The sequence below is a fragment of the Symphodus melops genome (assembly GCF_947650265.1).
Source record: "Symphodus melops genome assembly, chromosome: 14".
Classification (NCBI taxonomy): Eukaryota; Metazoa; Chordata; class Actinopteri; order Labriformes; family Labridae; genus Symphodus; species Symphodus melops.
The window spans coordinates 24388573-24410811 of NC_136704.1; the positions used below are offsets into that span (position 1 = coordinate 24388573).

The 22239-nt window shown below is 48.7% G+C and overlaps 3 protein-coding genes across 3 annotated transcripts; all 3 read right to left on the reverse strand.

Moving 5' to 3' along the window:
- Positions 1-6: 6 nt before the first annotated feature.
- LOC306835448 (glycogenin-1-like) lies at positions 7-5349 on the reverse strand. The gene is made up of 7 exons (XM_079361987.1): positions 5242-5349; positions 4162-4297; positions 3889-4063; positions 3648-3810; positions 1649-1775; positions 468-684; positions 7-292 (listed from the first exon to the last, which is right to left on the reverse strand). Exons 1-7 carry the CDS (start codon positions 5246-5248, stop codon positions 134-136), a joined length of 984 nt encoding a protein of 327 aa, XP_079218113.1. The 5' UTR covers positions 5249-5349; the 3' UTR covers positions 7-133.
- A 1375-nt stretch (positions 5350-6724) lies between these two features.
- cpb1 (carboxypeptidase B1 (tissue)) lies at positions 6725-11761 on the reverse strand. The gene is made up of 11 exons (XM_079361983.1): positions 11695-11761; positions 11192-11267; positions 10761-10885; positions 10554-10653; positions 10357-10458; positions 10168-10272; positions 9980-10090; positions 9794-9884; positions 8847-9049; positions 7211-7295; positions 6725-7095 (listed from the first exon to the last, which is right to left on the reverse strand). The coding sequence occupies exons 1-11, from the start codon at positions 11757-11759 to the stop codon at positions 6908-6910; spliced, it is 1251 nt and encodes a 416-aa protein (XP_079218109.1). The 5' UTR covers positions 11760-11761; the 3' UTR covers positions 6725-6907.
- Positions 11762-12909: 1148 nt separating this feature from the next.
- Positions 12910-17599, reverse strand: agtr1b (angiotensin II receptor, type 1b; the record flags this gene model as incomplete). Its single annotated transcript, XM_079361986.1, has 2 exons — positions 17424-17599; positions 12910-14120 (listed from the first exon to the last, which is right to left on the reverse strand). Exon 2 carries the CDS (start codon positions 13999-14001, stop codon positions 12910-12912), a length of 1092 nt encoding a protein of 363 aa, XP_079218112.1. The 5' UTR covers positions 14002-14120; positions 17424-17599.
- Positions 17600-22239: the final 4640 nt, after the last annotated feature.

A 22239-nucleotide genomic window follows, 5' to 3' on the forward strand; every position in this document is an offset into this window, starting at 1 on the left:
GAGGAAAGCCTTTCCTCCTTTTGAGCGGCTCCGTCTTTGGAGTTCGGGGGACGATGGACAGAAAAACACGTTTGACCGACTGGTGATGGATGATCTACTGAAAGTGCTCTTTTCATATCCCGCGTCAGCTCGTTCATTTCAGGAAGGTGTCGAGCTTTTTCTGGATGTTATCGAACGAGTCCATTCCCATGTAGTCCGCTTGACCCTGTTCCCACTTCTGCTTCCGTTCTTCTGAGGACAGCTGGGGCCCGTGGGGCCCGAGAGCCTCGGCACCGAACGCGCCGCTCTCGCCCTGAGCGAAGAAACAACAGAACAGGTCAAACAGAGAAGGGAAAAAAAAAAAAAAAAGTTTAAGAAATCACAAATGAGGTTCATGATCCAGACTTTAAGACATTCAAACCATCGCTTCTTATTCATGACTTTGTCTGCTGTGGTGATGTCACTATAGTTGGTCATGTGACACTCACCTCCACACAGCCGGAGTGGAAGGGCTGGTCTCCGTACTGCTCGTGCAGCAGGGGCACCACGGCGCTCGAGTACAGGCTCCACCAGTCCAGGAGGAAGGTGGGGTGTGCGGCGGCCTCGTGCACGCTGCCCGAGATCTGTTTGGCCTTGGGGTCAAACGTGTAACTCCACGGTTTGGTCTGACCCAGGAAGTGGACCACCTTAGCGTTGCCACCGTATCTGCAAAGAGAGAGACGGACATGCGAGCGCCATAACGTTTAAAATCAATCATATCGAGGACCTGACGGAAAACTGTCAACACAAACACTCGTGGAAAAGATCCACAACAACGACACGATGGTCACTCGACAGGAAAATAACGGAGCACGTACGAGTGTCACACTGCAGAGTGACGACACTCGTAATCCATATAGCGCCCTCTGCTGGTGACAGCCTCCCCCCAAAAAAAACTGCTCCTGCCGTACAATGAGACTGAAATTAAAAAGTAGTTTAATCAGATTAAAGAAAATAAAAATAAAGCTTGAAATTCATCATTTGTGCAGAAAAGCGATCTTCACATTTTAAAATGGTTCCACAGTAAACGAGACAACTTTACTTTGGAGGAGTTCATGAAACACTTTGTAGCTTAACATGAAACTGTTTTTAAAAGCAGAGCTCGGGCTGCTGGTCCTGGACTACATCAGATTTACTCCCAACACAAACACACTCAGGACAGGGGGGGGGGGGGGGGGGGGGTCGGGTCTGATGCGTTTACCAAACCTCTTAAACACAACAAGTCAACACATGTTTATCTCCCCGGCCAACCTGCTCTGGATGCCAGGGAATGCTGAGCCCATGAGCTTGTTTCTATGGAGAAGAGTGGCGTGGACGCAGAGCGGCCTCGAGGATCAGAGAGGGGGGGGGGGGGGGCTTTACAATGACGAGTCCTGGAGGTGCACATAAAAGCTCTTTAAATAAACCTGCTCTATTTCGGGCTTCGGTTTCAGCTGTTGGGAGCTCAGGGCGGATCTCTAACCGGGCCGTCGAGACTCAGGCAGAGCCGCTGGAATCTTCCAGCTCGTCTCGCTCGTAACTTGATGACACGTCACCGTGTGACTCCAGGTTCATGTGATGGAGGAGATCTGCTTACAGCCTCGGCCTGGCGTCCGCTGCACATACATCCAGTCGTCACACGGACACTTACTGCTTGAACGCTGGCAGGTAGGTGTAGATGGCCACGCTGCTCAGGTTGTAGATGAAGGGCAGGTGTTTGGAGATGTCCGCCGTCGACCAGGTGTTGAAGAAGCCGTTTAACACTCCCTGGTCTCCTCCTGTAAGGCAGCGGGGACAGACAGGGAACACGCTAGAATCACAGCACATGGACTCAAACATCGCCTAAAAGGTCAAAGGTCAAACTGTTCCATCTCTGCATCTTAGATTCACTTCATGATGAGAGAAACTGATGATCAACGGGAGCCGAAGCTGATGAAGAGCGCTCCGGTTCTGCAGCTGCACAGAAGGTTCAGAGACAACATGTACAGAACACGTCTGTCACACACGTGTGCGTGTGTGTGTGTGTGTGTGAGAATGTTGACACTCGGCATATCAAAGATCACAGTGTGTGTGTCGCACTAAAGTTCAGGGCTATATTTACAGAGCATCTATAGGACGCTGGCTGCCGTTCGCTCCCCGACACCAAGAAGCTGCACCGTCACAGCTCCAAGGTTTGCACACTCAGCCTTCACACTGTCGTCGACCAATCAGGGCAGAGGAGCGTCAGGGATTCAACATTTAACCAAAAAAAAGAAAAAAAAACTTTTTTCCCCCTCTCCCTCTGTCTACACTCTCCCCTCGCTCTGATTGGTTGGTTTCAAACGTGGGTGGAGCTAACCACAGTCTCTCTCAGACCTGAAAGGAGCCTTGTCAAACTACTCCTCTGTACGGTTACATCATCCGAGCCACACCGCTGAATGTGACGCCAGGTGAAAACATGACAAGGGCCCATTGACCATTCATGCCGACTCGCTCCGCCGACCAGCCCAGATAAGACGGGCGGCCTTCACATGGCGCGCCGAAAAAAGCACACGACCGTCAACCGGGGCGAGACCGCAGCAGGTTTAAAATAACACAGATGCAGTTTGTCCGAAGCCCGGGGGGATTTGACGAGTTAAGACGGGGCGGAGGATTCATTTTGAGGGGATGAGAGCAGCTCAGTAAGAATGTGAAGCTAACTCGGCCAGTTTGTCTTGGCAGCAGACGACAGCGGCGCCGCGGACGAGGAGCGAGGAGCCTCTGGCTTCAAACGCACGATTCAATCCATCGACCTCTTTCCTCCCGAGCGTGACGTGAAGAGAGACCAGGTGCTGCAGCGTGCAAACACGAAGAGCGCTTTAATCAGCAGCAGTCCTTCATCATGTGGAAACACATCTTCCTCTTCACTCACAGACGACTGTGCGTCTGATTCAAACATTCCTGCCAACAAACGCGGCGGCCTCTCAGAGTTTGGCAGGTGGGAGCCGTGAATAAGCAGACTAATTGGTTTTTCCAACGAGCTCGCCTGCATGGAATCTGTCACAGTATCAAACAGGCAGAGACGCTCGCCATTTACACTTTCTGAAGTTCACCGCTGCTAACAAGTAAACGCAGTGTACGACGAGCCCGCTCCGTTTTGTTTAGCCAACAACTCTCTTTTGTTTTAAGTCCAAGTTTTTTTTTAGGTCACAGCATCCAGAGACGACAGCGAGTTCGTTTAAAGCTAAGCTAACATGAGTGAACCACAGCAGGCTGGATTTTAATGACAGCTGGGGTCGACCCCCCCGCCCTCCCTCAGATAAAATGGACGAGTGGACGTTAAGGCATCAAGCAGACTAAAGAACGGGGGCCCGCCTGCAGGGTCGAGTCAGTGTTGTGTTCAGTAAACTGATCCAGGAGCAAGAACACGACCACAATTCACTTACAGTGCGCGTCAACCAGAGCGCTGAGCACCAGGCCAGGGCCTCTCAAGTTTAACCCCCCCCGCCCCCCCTGAGAATACCTCAGCTGAGAGGGGCCCGTGTGCATGCACGAAGACGCCATAAACTCACATCATGTGACCAAGAACGAAACATTACTCCAAACTGTCGCTGCAGTGAGACGTCTGCAAACCTTTTTTTTTTACGAGGCGCTGCACGCGAGCCTCGTCATCGTCACGCTGCACGACTCACCGTCGAAGCTGCCGTGTTCCGAGCAGTACTGCAGCAGCTCGCCGTACGTGTCGTTGGACGGGCGAAAAACAAACACGCCGGAGTTGAAGCAGTCGGGCCAGCCGGGGTCGGGAGCCGCCGACAGCTCTTCTCTGTCGAACAGCTCGTCGATGTTCGCCAGCACCTGAGACGGAAACAAACTCGCGTTAAGACGGGCGTGTGGTCACGCGGCACGACGCGTCACCGCTCCCGGCGCCCTCACCAGCGTGTCCGCGTCCATAAACACACATTTGGAGTAATGCGTCAGAGTCCAGCAGTGGAGTTTGGTGAAGGTGACGCCGAGGTCGGGCCTCTTCATCATGGCCAGGTGAGCCGCGTCGCCGCTGTCCAGCACGTCCACGACCCGGACCTCGTCGAAGATCCTCTCCAGCACGGCCCTCGAGAGTCACAACACAACCAATCAGCAAACAGGCGAGAACGCCAACATGCGTACCACAGAGAAGGAGCACGGGGGGGGGGGGGGGGGGGTCCTCACTTGCACGGCTCGGACACGTGCGGACCGATGAGCGCCACCAGCTTCTTGGAAGTGTTGTGGTTACGGAGGGACTTTCCCAGAACCATGGCCCCCCTGGCGTAGCTGTCATTGGTAGCCAACGTCACAAAAGCTTGGTCTGTGGAGGAAGGAAGAAGAACGTCATACAAAGAGACAACATGGAGTCCAAAACAAGAAACTTTTTTTAAACTCTTTCCAGGCTGAAGTAGGCGTGGCATCCTTTGAAACATTAACCAATCACAGTGACACCAGCCAGTCCGCCATTAAAGGTGAAGTCGTGTGGCAGCAGGGCGCCGCTCTCCGTCAGCGACATGCCGAGTCACGACTCAGAACAATAACCGGTCTGTGAGAAAGAACCAATAAACCGAGACCATGAAGTCAGCAAGTCCAACGGGGGAGGAGGAGGAGGAGGAGGAGGAGGAGGCGCCGCGGCTCGGAGCACGCCAGCCAACTTCAATTCACACTTGGATTGTAAACTATCTGAAACATTTCCACACCTGAGGACCAATCAGCATTTAGACAGTTATTCCAGCTCATTGGCTGCACATGCTGCCACACCCCCCCACATCTTCTCTGTCATACATTACAGTACATGCTGTACGTCCACACCCCCCCCCCCCCCCCCCCAGTCCCCTTGTGACTACCACACAGCTCACAGTGTTTCCAAAGCAAAGGCTGGAGGACCTGAAAGAGGCCAGTCAACAACGTCAATAAATCAAAGCACAAGTTGCAAACAGAAGAAAAAAAACCACGTGGTTTGATTGAAGGCAAACTGGTCATGTCAAACAAGTCCCACGTGCGGTTATCATGTTTCATGTATGACCTCCTACGTCACGCATCAAAGTTAGCTGCGGGTCATAAAGATGGAGACAGAATGTCCTCTTCATGAGGCTGCAGCAGCTCCTGCACCGACACACATCACAGAAGACAACACACTTTAACATGTCCTTTAAACGGGACACTTCATAACGCGACAAGTCCGCGAGATTTAACGCCTCAAAGTTTGACAGGAAGCTCCGAGCTGCGTGGACGAAGAGTGCGTGAGAGTGCGTGATTACATACCCGCCATGACTGAAGGAGAAGTCGAGTCTACTGTGGAGCCTGGACCCGAGGACAGGGCAGCTTCAGGGAGGAGAAAAGGACTGTCTCATTTACAGAGGTGGATTTATACCAGCACGAGAGGAGCAGCGTCACGTGACGCGTCCCAACACACCCACCTGCTCCTAACACGAGACTCCACACACACACCCCCAGGAGGTCAGGGGGTTCAATTATTCACGGAGTCACTGTACAGTTAGTGTGAAAGTGGACGCTTGTCATGCTTTATGTAGTTTGGGGAAGTTTTGTTTACAATCGGGACAAAAAAGGCAACAACTGCGCATGCGTCAGAAACATTTATTCCCAGAACATCATTGTGCATCCCTGACCTTTCAAACAGCTGCCAGCCTCACTTGTCTGGTGTTATTTTCCCACCGTGATGACAACGTAAAGACGGTGATGACGCTTGTGATGAAGTGCAGAGATTAGGAACAAGATGTTCTAAAAGGTAAAACAGAGGATTTGGGAGTTTTGTCGCCACCGTGTGGACAGACGGCGGTACAAGCAGGACGGAGCAAACAAACAGAGCTGGCTGTCCAGGCCCTTGGTCCTCTTCAAAAGTGTGTTACACAACACGGTGTTGTTTAAGGGAGCACGTGGGCAGAGATAGGATACATCGACTGTATATGAGCTTTTTTCATCATCCTCTGCTGAAGTCTAACAAGCAGATCAGTGACTTCCCTTGAAGCGTGGATATTTACAGGCGTGCATGTGAGCTAAACATGTTTGTGCATGTACGCACAGATCTGTCTGCTGCATGTACACCCAGTCATTTATCTACCTGGTTGTCATACATCCTGTATCCCTCCATCATGGATGTTTCAGCCTCTTTGTTTGACATTTATTTCATCTGCTGTCGTTTTCTTTTTCTTGTTTGTTTTGTGTTTTCATTTTCTCTTGAAGCTCTTCAGATGTCTCGTCATTTCTTCAGTTGTAAATAAAATAAAAACATTGCAGGGCAAGACTCCCGGAAAGCTCGCCGCGGCTTTTCTGTTTTTACCTTCTGCTTCTGAAATGTGTGCCATTGCAGCATGTTAAATTCACCCCCCCCCCCCCCTCCCCCCTCCCCCTGCTGATTTCTGGCTCTTTTCTTTTTCTCCACTCGGGCAGATGCTTGGCAGAGTGGAGACGCTGCCAAGGAGGAGTACACTCTGTGGTCGTCACGTGCTGTGCTGCTGCGAGGGCCCGCCATAACCCCGACCAGCGCCAGCTCGATGAGACGCCTCCCCAGGGTTCAGAGACGATGGTGCTGGGGTTTTTGTTTTTTTCAAGGACAGATTGTGTCTGGATGATTGTAGAAATGTAAGGTTTGATCATGAGCGGAGCAGAGAGGACGCTCTGATCGTGTGTCATCATTATTTAATGTTTCGTATTTTAACAGGAGAAAACAAAAAGCCGGCTGCTCCGTGAGACGATGTGTGTTATCACACACACATAATAAAACGCTTCAGTTTGAGGGGATGGATCATTGATTTTATTGTTTGCACTCATCTTGACATTCTGTCAAACACAGCGAGGAAACATGGCGGGTGGTTGCCCGTATCCATGGTTACGGCCTGGAGAAGGCTGAGAGATTGGAGGGGCTGGGGGGCTGGTTCAGAGGAGCCGAGTTGGCGGGGGTCCTGGCTCTTTAATAGAGGTTCTTCTGCACGTGGGCGGCGATGTACTTGACGGCCAGCATGGTCTCCTCGCACGTAGGCTTGATCTGAGACTCGGGCAGCAGGAAGCCGTAACGACCGGTGTCACGCAGCTCGAAGGTGTACGAGTACTTCACTCCCAGGTCGTAGGCCCAGTCGTCGGAGCCTCCGGCGGCGGGGTCTGAGGACGGATCAGGAGAGAGGGGAAATGTTCAGCGTGGACAAATAAAACCTCTGCCTTCGTCAGAGTTCAAATCTAAGCAGACTCACACCGCCGCGGTGCGTGGTATACTCACAGATGGTCGTGGCGCCGGGTCCACTGGTGTAGCGGGTACCGTACAGACTACGCAGAGCAGAAGAAGCTCCCTCAGCAACCTTCAGCTACATTAGAGGAAAAAAAAAAAAAATCAGACGAGTTAAAGGACCAATCAGAAGGTTTTACGATCGTGTGAAGTTTAAAAAGTACCAGTCGTAAAGTAGGAAGCATCATAGAGCATAACGAAACCGCAGCGTGACAAAGTGAGCGAAGATTAGCCGCTAAAGCTAACCGTATAATCAAGTAAGAAAGTTTGATTTCCTGTGATCCCAGCTTTTGGACCGGCTGAGTTATTCAAAAAAAAGAATGAGTCGTTCTTTAAAGTGAAATAAAAGAACAAACCTGAAAAACAAGAATAACAAACACATGTTTCTTCACTCCAACATCTACAACCCATTACACTTCAAACTAAGCATTTTTCTCATATTACACAAAAGACTAAAGAGCTCGAGCGAGCTCCACGAGGAAATGAAAACCCCCGGGAGAAAAGCACAAACAGGAAATTATATTTCTGCTGGAACAGACGAGCTATGACAGATCCCTGGAGATCTTCTGACGTGCAAAGTGTCAGAGGAGAGCTTAAATTACGAGTGAGTAATCGAGAGGCAGAGACGAAGCTGGAGCCGGGGTGCGAGTGTTCACTGTGCAGCCCCTCGGACGCCCCGGTGAGAGGCAAAAGAGCCGTGAGGATGAAGCCTGTGAGCGGGGGAGTCGGTTAAGTGTAACCTCCAGATAACAGGATTAATGAGAGCGGGATGATTCCACGCTTAAGCTTTAAGAAACAAGCGACAGAGACAGTCGAGATACCATAAAACTCTGAATAAAAGCTCCTCCTAATTACAGGTACTGTCCCTTTAACTCCGCGGGATTTCACGAATGAACGCAGCTCTCTATCAGAGGCCCCGATGCGTTGACTGTCGAGCAGTTTGTACGTTAAAAATAAAATGCAGGAAACAAAAAAAAAGAAAAAAAGAACAACAACAGCTGTTTCAAACTGGTGGGTCATTTTTCAGCGCTTAGTGGCGATTCTAAAGTTTTTTGGGGCCCCCGGGCAGAAAATAAAAAATTAGGGGCCCGACAGCTCGCGTTCATCACCATCATGTTTATTTTTTCTCCTACAGACCAATAACTCCTCTGCTTGTTTCTTGGTCAACTTTCATAATAATGCATGAAACACAGTGAATGCTTTTAAATGAGACCCCCCCCCCCCCCCCCCCTCTTAGGGAGGTTTCCTACTGTCATTGCAAAATGCTTTGCGAGCCCTCAGGGGCCCCCCCTACTGGTCTGTGCTGGATGTAACGATATAATGATTTTTCTCTGCACTGATATGATTAGAACGTCTTTTAAGTCATCTTAATATATTCATCTTATTTGACAAACAAAGTAAGAGCTCATCTCAGATATTAGACTCAATCTGTTGTAATCAAAACTCCTGAATGTTTTCTGTTTGAGGATAAAAAGGGAAAACGAGCGCTGTAGAGCTTTGTGGATTTGAACCATCTTTTACAGCGTTTGTTGAAGAGCTTTAAATACACGTATGATAAAAGTATTTATTGCACCAGAGCGACGCATGTGACACTGCCGTGATGTGTAATTATATAGTCATTGTGACTCACCAGCTCGCTGTGGTCAGCAGCCAGCGAGTAGGTGTAGGAGTACGGGAAGAGCAGCAGCTGGGAGTAGGAGTGGACGGTCAGGTAGGCCTTGATCGTGGACTTGTTCCTGCGGAGGAAGTCGGCGACGTTCTTGACCTCGATCTCAGACTCGGGGGCGTAACCGCAGAAGGTGTCGCTGCAGGGGTTTGAGGAGGCTCCCATGGCTGCGGGGAACAAAACAATCATCGATACATGTTTGTGTATTTCTTTAAAAAGCTTTTTAAAGTGCACGCGTGAGAGTCACTTTATGAGCTCGTTTGTTATCTTGTGTGACTCTGAAGAAAATAATCATCGGGCTGAAGTCTGTGACAACATGAAAGCACAAATGTTCTCCACGGTCGTCGTGAATTAAAATAACTTTTACCCTCCATTTTCAAATGTTTTTAAATCATTTCAAAAAGCGGATTGTGGATGTGGAGTTTGTCGATCCTGTTCTTTGAGTCTGAGTCTTTTTCCCCCGACATAAATTCTCCCTCTGTTTCTTTAACCAGTCAAATATCTGACTTAACTTTAATGCATACTGTTTAGATGTATCCTGACGGTGCCTGGGCTCCGCCCTCGAGAAAAGGGGAGGAGCTTGGACATTCAGGGGAAGATGACGCAACGAAAGGAGTAATTTGAGCTTTTGATTAGGACGCTTCCTGGAGCCCTTAAAGGGGACAAATGTATTGTTTCATCGAGGTCATTTCAGGCACGCCCAACCAGGAGGAGACCCCGGGTAGATCCAGGGGGAACGCCTCCCCCAGGAGGAACTGGAAAACACTGTTCAGGTCGACTTAACTCGTCTGCTAGGGAAAGGAAATGTATGGAAATCTCTTCAACACGAGCCACACACTCTTAACAATGGATCTATATAAAACTGTTGGAGTGCCAATGCAAGATAAGGCCGTGCCTATTGTCAGACTTACAGCACCAGCCAGCGTTAAAGTTCCTGTTGGGATCAGCTCCAATGCAGTTGGATCCAGATCTCCTGGAGCGAGTCTTCCTCCACAACCTGGTCTGAAATCCCCCAGAGCCCACAAAAATAATCACGTCAGACAAATCGGTTATATTCGGTCAGACGAGAAGCGTGGGCCTGGGGTTGTGTAACGTACGCTCTTGTGGGTGTAGTCGTAGCCGTCGATGTTGAAGACGGGCAGGACGTAGACGTCCATCTGGTTGAGCAGGCTGGTCATCTGAGAGTCGCTGCCGTAGGTGGACAGAGCCTGAGGAAAAAAAGGTGTGTTGTGAATAAACGCTCCTGCATGAGCTCCTCGAATGTCCACGCAGGCGTCTCTCTCACCTCCTTGACGAACCACTGGCAGAAAGCGGGAGAGATCCACTCTCTGGCGTGGATACCACAGTCCATGAAGATAGCGGGCTTGGTGGAGCTGGACCTCTTTCCGAGCTGTGATCGTCACAAATCACAAAACACGTGTTAGAGGTTATTGGTGGCAGAATTAATGGAGACGGCTGACGGTCGATTAAATACCTTGAGGACGGTCATGGGGCGTCCCTCGTAGGTGTTTCCGATCACCTGCTTGCTGATCAGATTAGAGTTGGAGGAGGCCATGGAGGCGATCCAAGACTGGATCTGAAATCAAACAAATACAGAAAGGTTAAAAAAAAAAAAGAAGAAGCAATGCATTCAGGGTAAAGAGTGTCACTGTGAATCTTTCTGGATCCTACCTTGTCCCAGGAGTTGTACTTGGTGTAGCTGTGGTATCTGGGAGAGATTCCACTGTCAGCCTGGCCGTCGATGGCCTCCTGCAGATCCTCAATGAGGACCCTTCAAGACGGATTCACACGAGAGGAACAGGTGATTTTTAAAATCATGCATTTTAAAAAAGTGCATGAATGATGTAATTGATTCAGCGTCTCGGTCTATCGTCGTACTCGATCTGCATGTCGCTCTGCTGCAGCATGGCGGACACCATATCGAGGTAAATGGCAGGCACGTGGATGTCCACGTCGATGTCGATGGTCACCAGCTCAGGGCTCTCGGGTTTCCAGAAGTCAACCTACAGAGGGCGCCAACGCCAAACAGTTGAACCTTTGAACAACTCAGCCTCTTTTCTTTCTTTCTTTCTGAATGAATGAATATGCCAAATATGGACTTTCCAGGAAGGACATTAAAAGGTTCAATTAGACACAATTTGCAAATCTGAATGGACATGAATTAGGAAAAAAAAGAGCCTCAAACACGACGTCCAATTTAGCCTCTTTTCTCCTCAGCAAGCCAATTTAACACCTGCAGTGACAGCGGGGACAGTGTGTGTGTGTGTGTGTCTGTGTGTGTGTGTGTCTGTGTGTGTGTTAGTGCAAACCTCGATGCTGTTGGCCAGGTCCTTAATGAGGGTCACATGCTCATCAAGTGTGGGCTTCAGACGGAAGACTTTCTCTCTAGTGTGAAAAAAAGGAGGATTCACGATTCAGACTCAGTTTCTTCATTTCTCAGCGTTTTTCTCTGTTCATGACTCGACATCGACTCTTCAGTCGCTGACTCTACCGTGTGAATATTCACCATCTCGGGGGGAAGTCAAAAGTAAGCAGCAGACGCCTGACAGCCGCTGAAGGGTTGTAGATTTTAACCCTTTAAAAAAAAATTACTAACGAGGAACCTTTGAGCAAAAGAAGTCTGAAGTTTCAGGGAATTCATAAACTAGATGTTGTCGAAAGAGTCTGAAAATAACGAGTCAAGAAATCACAAGTCTCTGATTCAATTCAAACCAGTGTGTATATTTAACAGCAGCTCTCACACACAGATGATTTAAGGCGTATTATTATACTGTCAGCAAGAAGCTGCAGAAGACAAAGAGGAGAGATTTACCCCTCGAAGCGTGTGACATCAGCCAGGGCGACAGCCACCAGTCCCAGAAGCAGAAGGATCCTCATGTTGGCAGTGATGCTGCTCTCAGCCCTCGCCGGCCCTTATAACCGCCTGACCTGCCGCCCGTCCACCAATCACCGCCTGCGATGCAGCGTCACATAATCGATGCATCCCCCCCCCCCCCCTCCCCCCCAAAACAAAAAGTTCCTTCGCAGCGCACCTGTTACTGTCAGGAGCTACGTGGTGGACGGAGGGGTCTGCATGACGAGGAGTCAATGATTAACAGGTGCTGAAGGTCACTTGATTATGATTCCATCGACGCTCGGATCAGTTAATTCTGGATGTTTCTGATGTAACTTATGATGACATCACATGTTTGATGAGTAATCAGGATCATGTGTTTCTGAGATTAAAAAAAAAAAAAACATCTCAAGACTTTAGATTCTTTTGATTTTATTCATATGTTCATCTTTTCATATATTCACAAACTGTACACTTACACGGAAGGTAAAAAAAAAAAAGTTTAAATATCACAAAAAAACAAAACAAACAACAACCACCGGATATATGGACAATGACCACACGACCTGGAGTGATTTATTTGTACAGCATGTTTCAGCATTTTAATCTCACTATGCAAACACAAGGAGCGCGAGCGAGCGTGGACACTTAACGGCGCGAGTTCTCAAAGTCAGACGTGGCGTTTGACGCTGATATGAACTCACATCACGTTTTTTAAGGCTACGCTTCGACCTCTGATTGTTCCAGCTGGCGGAGCAGGAAGCATACAGCAGGAGGCTTTTATTTCATGTTTTTTTTTTTTAGCTGAGCACTTGATCACTGCTTGAACTGTGGAGCGACCTGCTGAGCGCACGGAGCCGTTATCACTGGACGATATATCACCGCGCTGGAAGAATCCTGCAGAACATGCATTTAATCTGATAAATAATGGGAGAAGCGTACATGTGGAAATACTCCACTATATAATATATTCATGTCGACACACACACTGGTTTTCGCAGGCCGGGATGTTTGCATGAATATGACAGCCATGAGTGTCGTCTGACATGACGCTGCAGAGGAGCACTGTAAAAGGTAAGTTACTGTCTGGATGACGTGGTTCAGTGCTTGGTTATAAAGTTGGGGTTTGAAATCGTTGAATGTCCCCGTCCCTCGCCCTTCTAACCCTTGGACAGGCACGGGGAGAGCCGGGGATCACTTCACATCGGAGGACGCTTTACTTTTGACTGTGAGACTTAACGCCTCGGAGGTCCGGAAAGAGAAGGCGCTCATCTTGGAGCTGATGCTGGGGTGCGGCCTGGTGGCCTCGCGGGGCGAGCAGCGCAGCAGACGCAGCAGGTTCTTGCGAAAGTTGTGCCCGACGAAGCCGTACACGATGGGGTTGACGCAGCTGTTGAAGTAGGCGATGCAGATGGTGAAGGGCATGGCGGTGTCGATGATCTCCACGATGGCGCAGTTCTCCGTGAGCATCAGCTGCGTGAGCACCTGCATCAAGTGGAACACCTGATGAGGCCCCCAGCACAGGAAGAAGGCCAGGACGGCCGCCGCCAGCATGCGGAGCACCTCGTCGTCACGGGAACGGGAGCTCTTCTGGATCTGTCTCGCCCCGACGAGCGCCCGTCCGATGAGGCAGTAGCACGTGATGATGATGATGAAGGGTATGAGGAAGCCCAGCAGGCTCTTCATGAGGCTGATGGCCAGCCGGAGCTCCTTCAGCCTCATGGCGTCCTCGTTGTCGGGGTGCAGGATGCCGCACACGGTGGTGTTGGAGTTCTTGATGTTGTGAACGTCTCTGGTCAGCGCGGTGGGAACGCTGAGCAAAAAGGCGAAGAGCCAGATCACCACACAGGTGACCCGAGCGTACACCACGGTGCGAAACCGGCGCGATCGCACCGGGTGCACGATGGCGAGGTAGCGATCCATGCTGAGCGCCGTGAGGAAGAAGATGCTCGTGTAGAGGTTGAAAATCACAAGACCGGCGCTGGCCTTGCACAGGAAGCCCCCAAACGGCCACTGGTAGCCCGTGGCGGTGAAGGTGGCCCACATGGGCAGCGTGATGAGGAAGGTGAGGTCAGACACGGCCAGATTGAGCACAAAAATGTTGGCCACCGTCTTGAGCTTCATGTAGCAGTAGATGACGGCCACCACCATGCTGTTCCCCACGATGCCGATGACGAAGTTGCAGCCGTAGACGATGGGCACCAGGGTGAAGATCAGTTTGTGACTTCCAGACATGCCGCATTTTAGATCGATCCCGTCTGCCGCTCCCGCCGTTATGTTCTGCATTTTCTCTTCTTTCAGTGCCAGAGACGTGTTTTTTTTTTTCTTTTTTAAAAACAGCGGGCTCCAGCAGGGTGCGTCTGCGGTGACTGATATCGGCCTTGGGCGAGGGGCCTCAGCGACTCCTATAAAGGAAACACACACACACACAAAAGAGGCATCATTACCGCTGGCATGGCCCATAAACGCTAATCCACACGAGCAGCCATGAAAGTGCTCACCCTACACCAGCTCATTAAAGACCTGCACATTAAAAGCCGTCCTTGACGCTTTATGTTATTTCTGTAAAATAAGAAGCCATGGAAAACAGATGTTGTATGTTATTCAATATTCCAAAAATGCCCTTTGAAACATCGTTATTCCGACAGCCTGTGCTCTCCGTGCCACTTCGAATTGTCTCTGGGCTAATGAATGGCCACAGTAAAAAAGAGTACAGTGTTTATCAAATGGCCCGTCCATCTGGGTGGACTGTCAGCACCCGGAAGGAGAACGTTTTATGCCCCGTGTTACGAGCGCTGTTAATGAAGACTGCGTGGCGAAAGTAGGAGCTGGGGTAACGACTCCATTAAACACGGAGGTACTGAGGGAGGGAGAGAGAGAGAGAGAGAGAGAGAGAGAGAGAGAGGGGTTAAGACGCGTCACGTTTCGAACCCTCAGTGAGCAGAGATACATCGGACTCAGCGTGAGAACTTCTAATCAGCACACACCTAAACAAACAGGACAGCAGGGATCCGGCGCTGTGGAAACTTCGCTCTGTGAGAAAATCAAACCTGCGTGCAGCAAAAACTGCCAAGGGGCAAATTTTTTTTGTTTTTTTCTTCCTTCATTTATTCGAGAAGTGGGAATAAAAAACAAATTCTCCTCTTTGTTGGGAGTCTTTATGTTTAATAGGATAGTTTAGTGAGCATAATGAGTGCGGCTGATTTAATAATATTAGCACAAGCCTGATGTACAGCCATAGCTGCAAACACACTGTAGTTTCTGCAGCTAATTACACAGATAGAAACATCATGTTTCAGGTTCAAATCAGACAAAATCATGCTTAAAATGTAGAACTGTAAAGAGGCAGAGAAGCTTATTCATACTGTAAGAATACACCAATCATTTGTATAATAAATGGACGATTGTTCAAGTTTCTACAGTACAATGATGCAGAATTCTATGGATGTTATTTTGACTGAACTGAGACGGCATCCTGCCACCAGATGGCGTTCAAGCTTCAAGGTTTTACCGCTTACGTCTCACAGCCGGGCAGCTGCAGAGATTGCATCGTGGAAAACGACCTCGACTCGACTGTAAATATGTTTTTAGTTTTGTTTTATTAAATCAAAAACCCTCACTTTTAAATTTTGCAGAAAGTCCCTCTTCCTCTCTTATTGAACTTTCCTTCAGAACTATTTTACCTCCTCATTTTCCACCAGCTTGTTTTTTTTTTTTTGTTTGACAGTGTGAGTGAATTCCTTGCAAACTTTCTCTCCCCGCTTACTGAAGCAACAAGCGTATCGCTCGCAGATGTGGTGGATTGTTGTTGAGCATGGACGATGTGTCGGTGCCAAGGCCAACAGAAGAGCCAAATATCTCTGCGAGTTTCCTGCACAGGCGCTGGAGAGGTATAGGTGGGGGGGGGGGGGGGTCCGCACCAACATGGCTGTCACTGCCTGGATTTACTGAACATGTGTTTTCTCTCTTCAATGGTTCGAACAGTGGGGGACTGTAAATCTAAAGAACACAGAGGAGAGCAGCGAAGCAGCCATCATTTTCATAGTTGAGGGATTTAAAACAGTCTGAGAAGATCTCTTAATGCTCACAAGATTTCTGAGCGGAAAAATGTGAGAACATCCATAAAGGTTGGCGCATCGTCCGCCGGTACTTTTCCACGGCGGGGACGCAGCCCGGAGGTGAAGTGCTGCCTCTGCGTGTAAGTGAGTCTGACAATAAAGGTGAGGTGGCGAGCCGGAAGCAGGTGAATTTAGAGGAGCTGCGTCCGGCGAGCTGTGAGGTGGCATGACTGAATGACGGCCATAAACCCCGGGTGACCACGGCAGACAGGAAGGCAAACAGCTACTTGATGAGGTCAGAGGCCAAGCTGCATCCTCTCTCTCTCTCGGACGCCACAGAGGGACGCCGTGCTGTTTGCAAACACTCGCCGTGAACGATGCACTCGCCACATTCCACTTGTAATCTGATTACAGGGTTTTTAGCGTCTGCCAAAGCCCACGCACACACACACACACACGTGGAGCAGTGGTTCCCATCAACGCAGATATCTGAGGCCCGCTCTCTCTCGCTCTCTCTCTCTCACATGAGCACCACCATCTGGCTGCCCGCAGAGAGGGGCCAGTAAAACGTCTGCTTGATGGAGTTAATGATTTATCAGCAGGCCGTCGTAAAAGGGAGGCTCGTCTTAACAGAAACACGCCGCCTCTTTCTCGATCGTCCGCTCGTATTTGGGCCTCGTCTCCGGGCCGACGGCGTCGAATCAAACAGGTTGGAGGGAAAAAAAGCACATTTAACGGCGGTCTTGACACGGCAGGGCAGCTTGAGCTTCGAGTGCTCCTCCTTGAAGAGGGAGAAGTGGAAACAGAGCCGCGACCTCCGACATCTCTGCCTCGACTTCTCTTTGGCTGAAAAGCTTTCAGAAGTAAGAAACTTGACAAAGACTAAAGTCGAGGTCAGACCGAAGCACTGTGTGTGTGTGTGTGTGTGTGTGTGTGTGTGTGTGTGTGTGTGTGTGACAGAAGTGACATAGTCCATGAGCTCGGTTACTTGGCTTCTGCTCGCTGAAGGAAACTCTGCCGTCTGCACAGTCACCTGCCTAAAACAAACTCTTTTTTTATAAAGTAGAATTTAACCAAACAAGTTGTTCTTCCTCGGGACCGTTTGTGGACGGATGGAGAGTTTTTTTTTTTTTTTGAGTGCATGACGCTGATTCTGTTTCACCTGAAGCTAAAGCCTCCGACCTGCACACTTTAGCACCAGCTTGGTTTTGGGATTCAAGTCTTCATAACTTTGGATTTTTAAGAAATGCAGAGCTGTTTATCAGGATGGGGGTCAAATTCAGTGCGGAGACGAGAGAGACAGAGAGAGAGAGAGAGAGAGAGAGAGAGAGAATGTCAACTTTCTCTGCAGTCTCTCTATAATCCAGCTCGGGGGATTCTTCTCATGCCATCCACACAGCTGCAGTAGTGACTTTCACACACACACACACACTCACACACACACACACACACAGGACTTTCACATGAACAGCTTCAGCAACAGGTAGCAGTGAACACACAGCTCTCTGAGTGTGTGTGTGTAAGTCGATGGACGCAGCGGGGAAAGTTGGAGTTGAGAGTGAATAAACGGAGACGGACAGATAAAACGTCTCCTTCAGTTCCAGAGTCGCTCAAAAGCTTCGTGAGAAATGAGGAAATGTGAGTCCTTACCTGCGAGGCTGAAGCAGGATGCTGCTGATGCTTCCAGAGCCGGACAGACAGACGGGCGAGCGAGCGAGCGAGCGAGTGGACGGACACAGAGGAGGAGAGACGACCACAGTGTGCCAGTGACTGACTCTGATTTAACTTAACTGGTAGAGCGAGACGAGCAGGAATATGGTCTGACACACAAACACACTCACTACCCACCCCCTTGCTTACTCTCTCTCTCTCTCTCTCTCTCTCTCTCTCACACACACACACTACAATGATGAATGAATTAAATTGGAGCCAGGGAAGCTATGTTTTGTCCTCATCACCCCGAGAGTGCACGCACACACACACACACACACACACACACACACACACACACACAGATCTTACACAATCCCTCCTCTTCACTCCCTGAGCTCATGTCTCTATAAATGTCTTCTGTGAGTCTCTCATGTTCTTTTATTGATATAGTTGTTTTTTTACTTTCCTGCTCGCCGTCTGCAGCTCGACGCTCAAACACAAAGTGTTGAACCGTCTTTGTGTAACACAAAGTTACACAAAGAGGAAAACATCGTTTAGTATTTGAGTGTTTCATTTTTATTCCATTTTTGTGGCGTCGTTTGTTTTCGTCTCTTACCCTTCAGCGTCGGATCGTTTCCGTTGCTGCTTCGATCGTAACGCATCACCTCGCCTCGTATCGTTTCGTTCGTGTCGCGATGCATTCGAACGTTCCCCTTCGCATCGTATCGTGACGTTACATAAAGTCGAGTTTCCCTCGAGAGCTCGAGCTGATCAGAGAGACGAAAACGAGCCGAACAGAGAAACACCCGCGCTCACTTTCACACACGTCCACTATGAGTGCTTTTACTTGAACATTCGAGCGCCCCTCTCTCTCTTTGCTAACTCGTCTCTCATCCTCTGACAGCCTCCTGTCCGCAGCATGAAGGGAACCAGACTCTGACTGTGATTAGAGCTGTCCACACGTTTGTATTAATAGCTGCCTCCAGCTCGCCCTTGACTCACATCAGGATGTATCGGGGGGGGGTTTAAAAATGTTCGGGTGGAGTCAGAGACTTTATTCACAAACTATATGAACACTTCCCGTTCTCCAGCCGTCACTCTTTTGTCAGAATTTGTATCGATGCATTGTTGGAAGTGTGTGAGAATGTGTTGGTGGAGAACTCCCTGAGGTCCAGTTTGGCTTTACTGGAGCTATTTCAGTCTGACTGAGGCACCGAGCGAGAGTCAAACAAAACTGTACTAAAAGCAGCGACGCCTCGTTTGATTGGTGGGAAAAAAAAACACAACAAAAACGGGGAGGAATTTGAAGCCAGGTTCTTATTTTCAGCAAACATCCATCAAACACGCCGTGTTTGTGTCTCGCTATTCTTCCCTTTCTTCAGGCGGTGACAGGTGTTGAGAAGCGGGTCACATCCTCACCTCTCTCTCCGCCGCTGTCACAAGCATCGCCGAGACGAGATCGTGATGGATGAGGCGGAGTGGCTGTCGTGCACTAAATCCCTTTCTCGGTTTCAGTGTTGGGCAGCGTCGAGCGCGAAGAAAGCCATCACCTGGGCCCGAAGACAAACAAGGAAAGAAAGGAAAGACAAACAGTTCGAGCTCCTGTTTGGTGGCTTTTCGCTCACTCAAGCGTTTTGGAGAATAATCGCAGCTGCAAAGCTAAACTGGTCACACGGGGTGAAAACAAAAACAACACTTATGAAACGTCTGGTAATCATGAAATAAACCAGGGGGGGGGGTTCAGTCTTCATACCTGTCATAGTTCAGTATCTCCAGGCCGTCACACCTTCAGGGGATAACCATCAGGCTCCATTACATCTAGAATTTCTGTCAGCGATAACAATCATCCATTAGGCGAATGTTATCTTATTGCATATCCTGTCGCAGCCACAAGCACACAAACAGAATCATTCGGAGGTTTAGCGCTCGCTGCCTCACAAGTTATCAAGTATCTGAATCTGACCTGCGAGGCCTCTCAGGAAGTCGGCTCCAGAGTTATGTATAGAAGTCTGAATCTGCGCCGCACAACAAATAACCCTCACCCGGGACGGGACGGGAAGCTGCTGCAACGCTGCAACATCGGTTTACATCTGTGGAGCAAAAACAGATGTCGAGGATTTTGAAAATGGAGATTTGTTTGGGGGGGGGGGGACTGATCATCGGAGGGAAATTGAATTTGAAACAGGACTGCACATCAGAGGAATGAATGGGCGGTGTTCATTTCAAGTTGACGTTACAAAGTGAAACTCCGCAGCCTGAAAATGAACTCCTCAAATCCCTCTCAGAAACAAATCAGGATCCAGGTCCAGGTTCAGGTTCCAGGTCCAGGATGGTTGTTGCGCCACAATCAGGAGTCTGTTGCATAAATACGATGATAAGGCCAGGAAGTGGACATGGCGTCACACACCGCGGAGGTGTGATCAGAAGGCACATTTTCCTGCTAATCCTACCTCTCTAACACGATTAGCCGCATCATCGTAGAGCGGATTGATCGACGAGGTCATCGCGGTCGGCGCGGAGCGCTGCGGGGAACGACGGCCCTTTACGAGCAGAAAAACACAGACGTGGAAATGCCAAACACTCGCACAGCCACCTGCTGAGGAAAGACAATACTGTGTGAGCTCTGAGCTCTTATTGAGCTCTGCTGACCCGCTACTGAGCGCCAGATGGACACGGGCTATGTTTAAACATCTCAACATTATGCAGGGTGATGAAGCTCCTGCCAGGAGTATTTATGTGGTGATCAAACAGAAAGGAAACAGAACCAGTGTAAAACAGACTGATTCATTTTATTCAACAAGTTGTTTCATGGAGCATGGATTAAATGCTGCGTCATGTTTGCTCGCAGTCTGTCTGTTATCTTCTCACCTCTTTCATTTTCTGTCTTAAAGACAAAATGTTTCCACAGCTCCGATTTAAAAGACGCTGGTGCATCCTCAATTTCTAAATCTCCGCTGTGCAGCTCCTTTTTCAGCGGACCGATCAGTCAACCTTGATTAATCACGATTTCACAAATAATCTTTGCGTCCCTACTGCTCCCAGTAGATCACAAAATATATCCACCGTAGCATCATATCCTCTGACGCTGACCACCACACTCCAGTTTAAAGATTCCTTCTGGGGGTTTAACGCTTTTAGAGAGACGGGGAGAAATCTGGGAGAGAGAGGGGAATGACGTGCAGCGCAGGCCCCCTTTGTATGCTTACAGTAACTCTTGAAACGACAAACAACTTTGGATCATGGAGTCAAGACAAGGTGACCTCTGATGGTCTTTTCTTAACTGATCGAGCTAAAAAAAAAAAATGTCAGAGGTCTCTGGTGGATTCCAGGAAGCTGGGATGTCGGATTAACTGGAAAATATTTGGCAATAGCTTGAAATGAAGTAAATTAGACATCGATTGAGTGTTAGTATTTTCACCTTGCCTCACATCACTTCATTACAGAAACCCAGGTGGAACAAATAATATGATCGGTATTAATGTTCAGTTCAAGCAATCACAGCAGTGTAATGAAGTTAGAAGAAACAGCTGTGGTTGTCAAAGTTGTAAAGAACGTGGCAGGAAAACTAAAGTTTACCTTTTACGGTGTTTCCAAGAATTTTCACTCAGTGACATAAATCTGGAGATAAAACACGAGAGGTGTGAATTATAACCCTGCACGCTGTTTTCTGCCATATCTGTTATATCGAACCACGCACTGTAAACGTTAAAGGATGAAGCCTGAGGGACGTCACCCGTGTGTTCCTGCAGGGGGCGCTGGAGTCCCATGGATGGCGGTCTCTGTGCTGGAAATGCTGTCTCAGCTTAACTTTGAGTCAAACGCTCCTCAATTTGGGAAGTCCTTCTTTCTTAAAGCTCGCAATATTTTAACAATAAAAAAAACCCATGAATGTAGAAAATGTAAGGGAAGTCGCTGTTACAAGTTAGGCACCATTTGGGATTTTGCAATATGTGAAACAATAAAGAGTACAGTAGGACAAAACATCTTTCATCCACCATGTGATGATGAATACAGGAAGTCGGCAGGTCGGCACCTCATTATTTTTCTGTTTTCTGAATTGTTGTTCCGACCTGAGCGAGCACACATTGTGCATTTTCTAAATCGAACAAATTTCCAAATGAAGCGAAAAAACTCCTATTCTAAAAAATAATATCAAAACAGATGACTTTATAAAAATGTATAATTTATAAAACTTCCCTCCAGTGGCCTCCAGCGTGTGCAGATGGATCGAAACATAAGTGATCACATCTATTTCATTTTATAATATCTGCCTTAAAAACCGGTTTTCTTATAAATGGAGGGCGCTCCTGCGAGATTTCACGCATGCGCAGGTTTTATTTGACAACACCGGAAGTTGCTGCTTGGCATTGAACGCACCCTTGTACATAAACGCGGTCGTTACGCCCCTCTCATCTTTGGCGCGATGGTGTAATGGTGAATCCGGCTACCCAGGAAGAAGAGGCCGCACACGTGTGATGCTAGCTAGCTACCACGTGCTCATACTCACCGAAGCTCCAGGTTGTTTAATCAAGTTTGATCATGTTCAACACTCTCTTCTGCTGTTCGTTGCTCATTAATAAAATTAAACTTTCACCTTCTCATTTCAGCCTGGAGCCTTCAAACCGGAAGTCCGAGCTGTGAGGTGTTTTTCCAAAATAAAGTGCTTCTGTTTGAAGTAAGAAACTTATTTTTGTTCTTCAGCTCCTCAAACTCTGTATTTCTGTTGCTTCTGTTGCTATTGCTGTTTCTGCTGCTGCTGTTGCTTCTGTTGTAGTTGCATCTTTTGTTCTTTCTTCTGCTGTTGTTGCCTCTA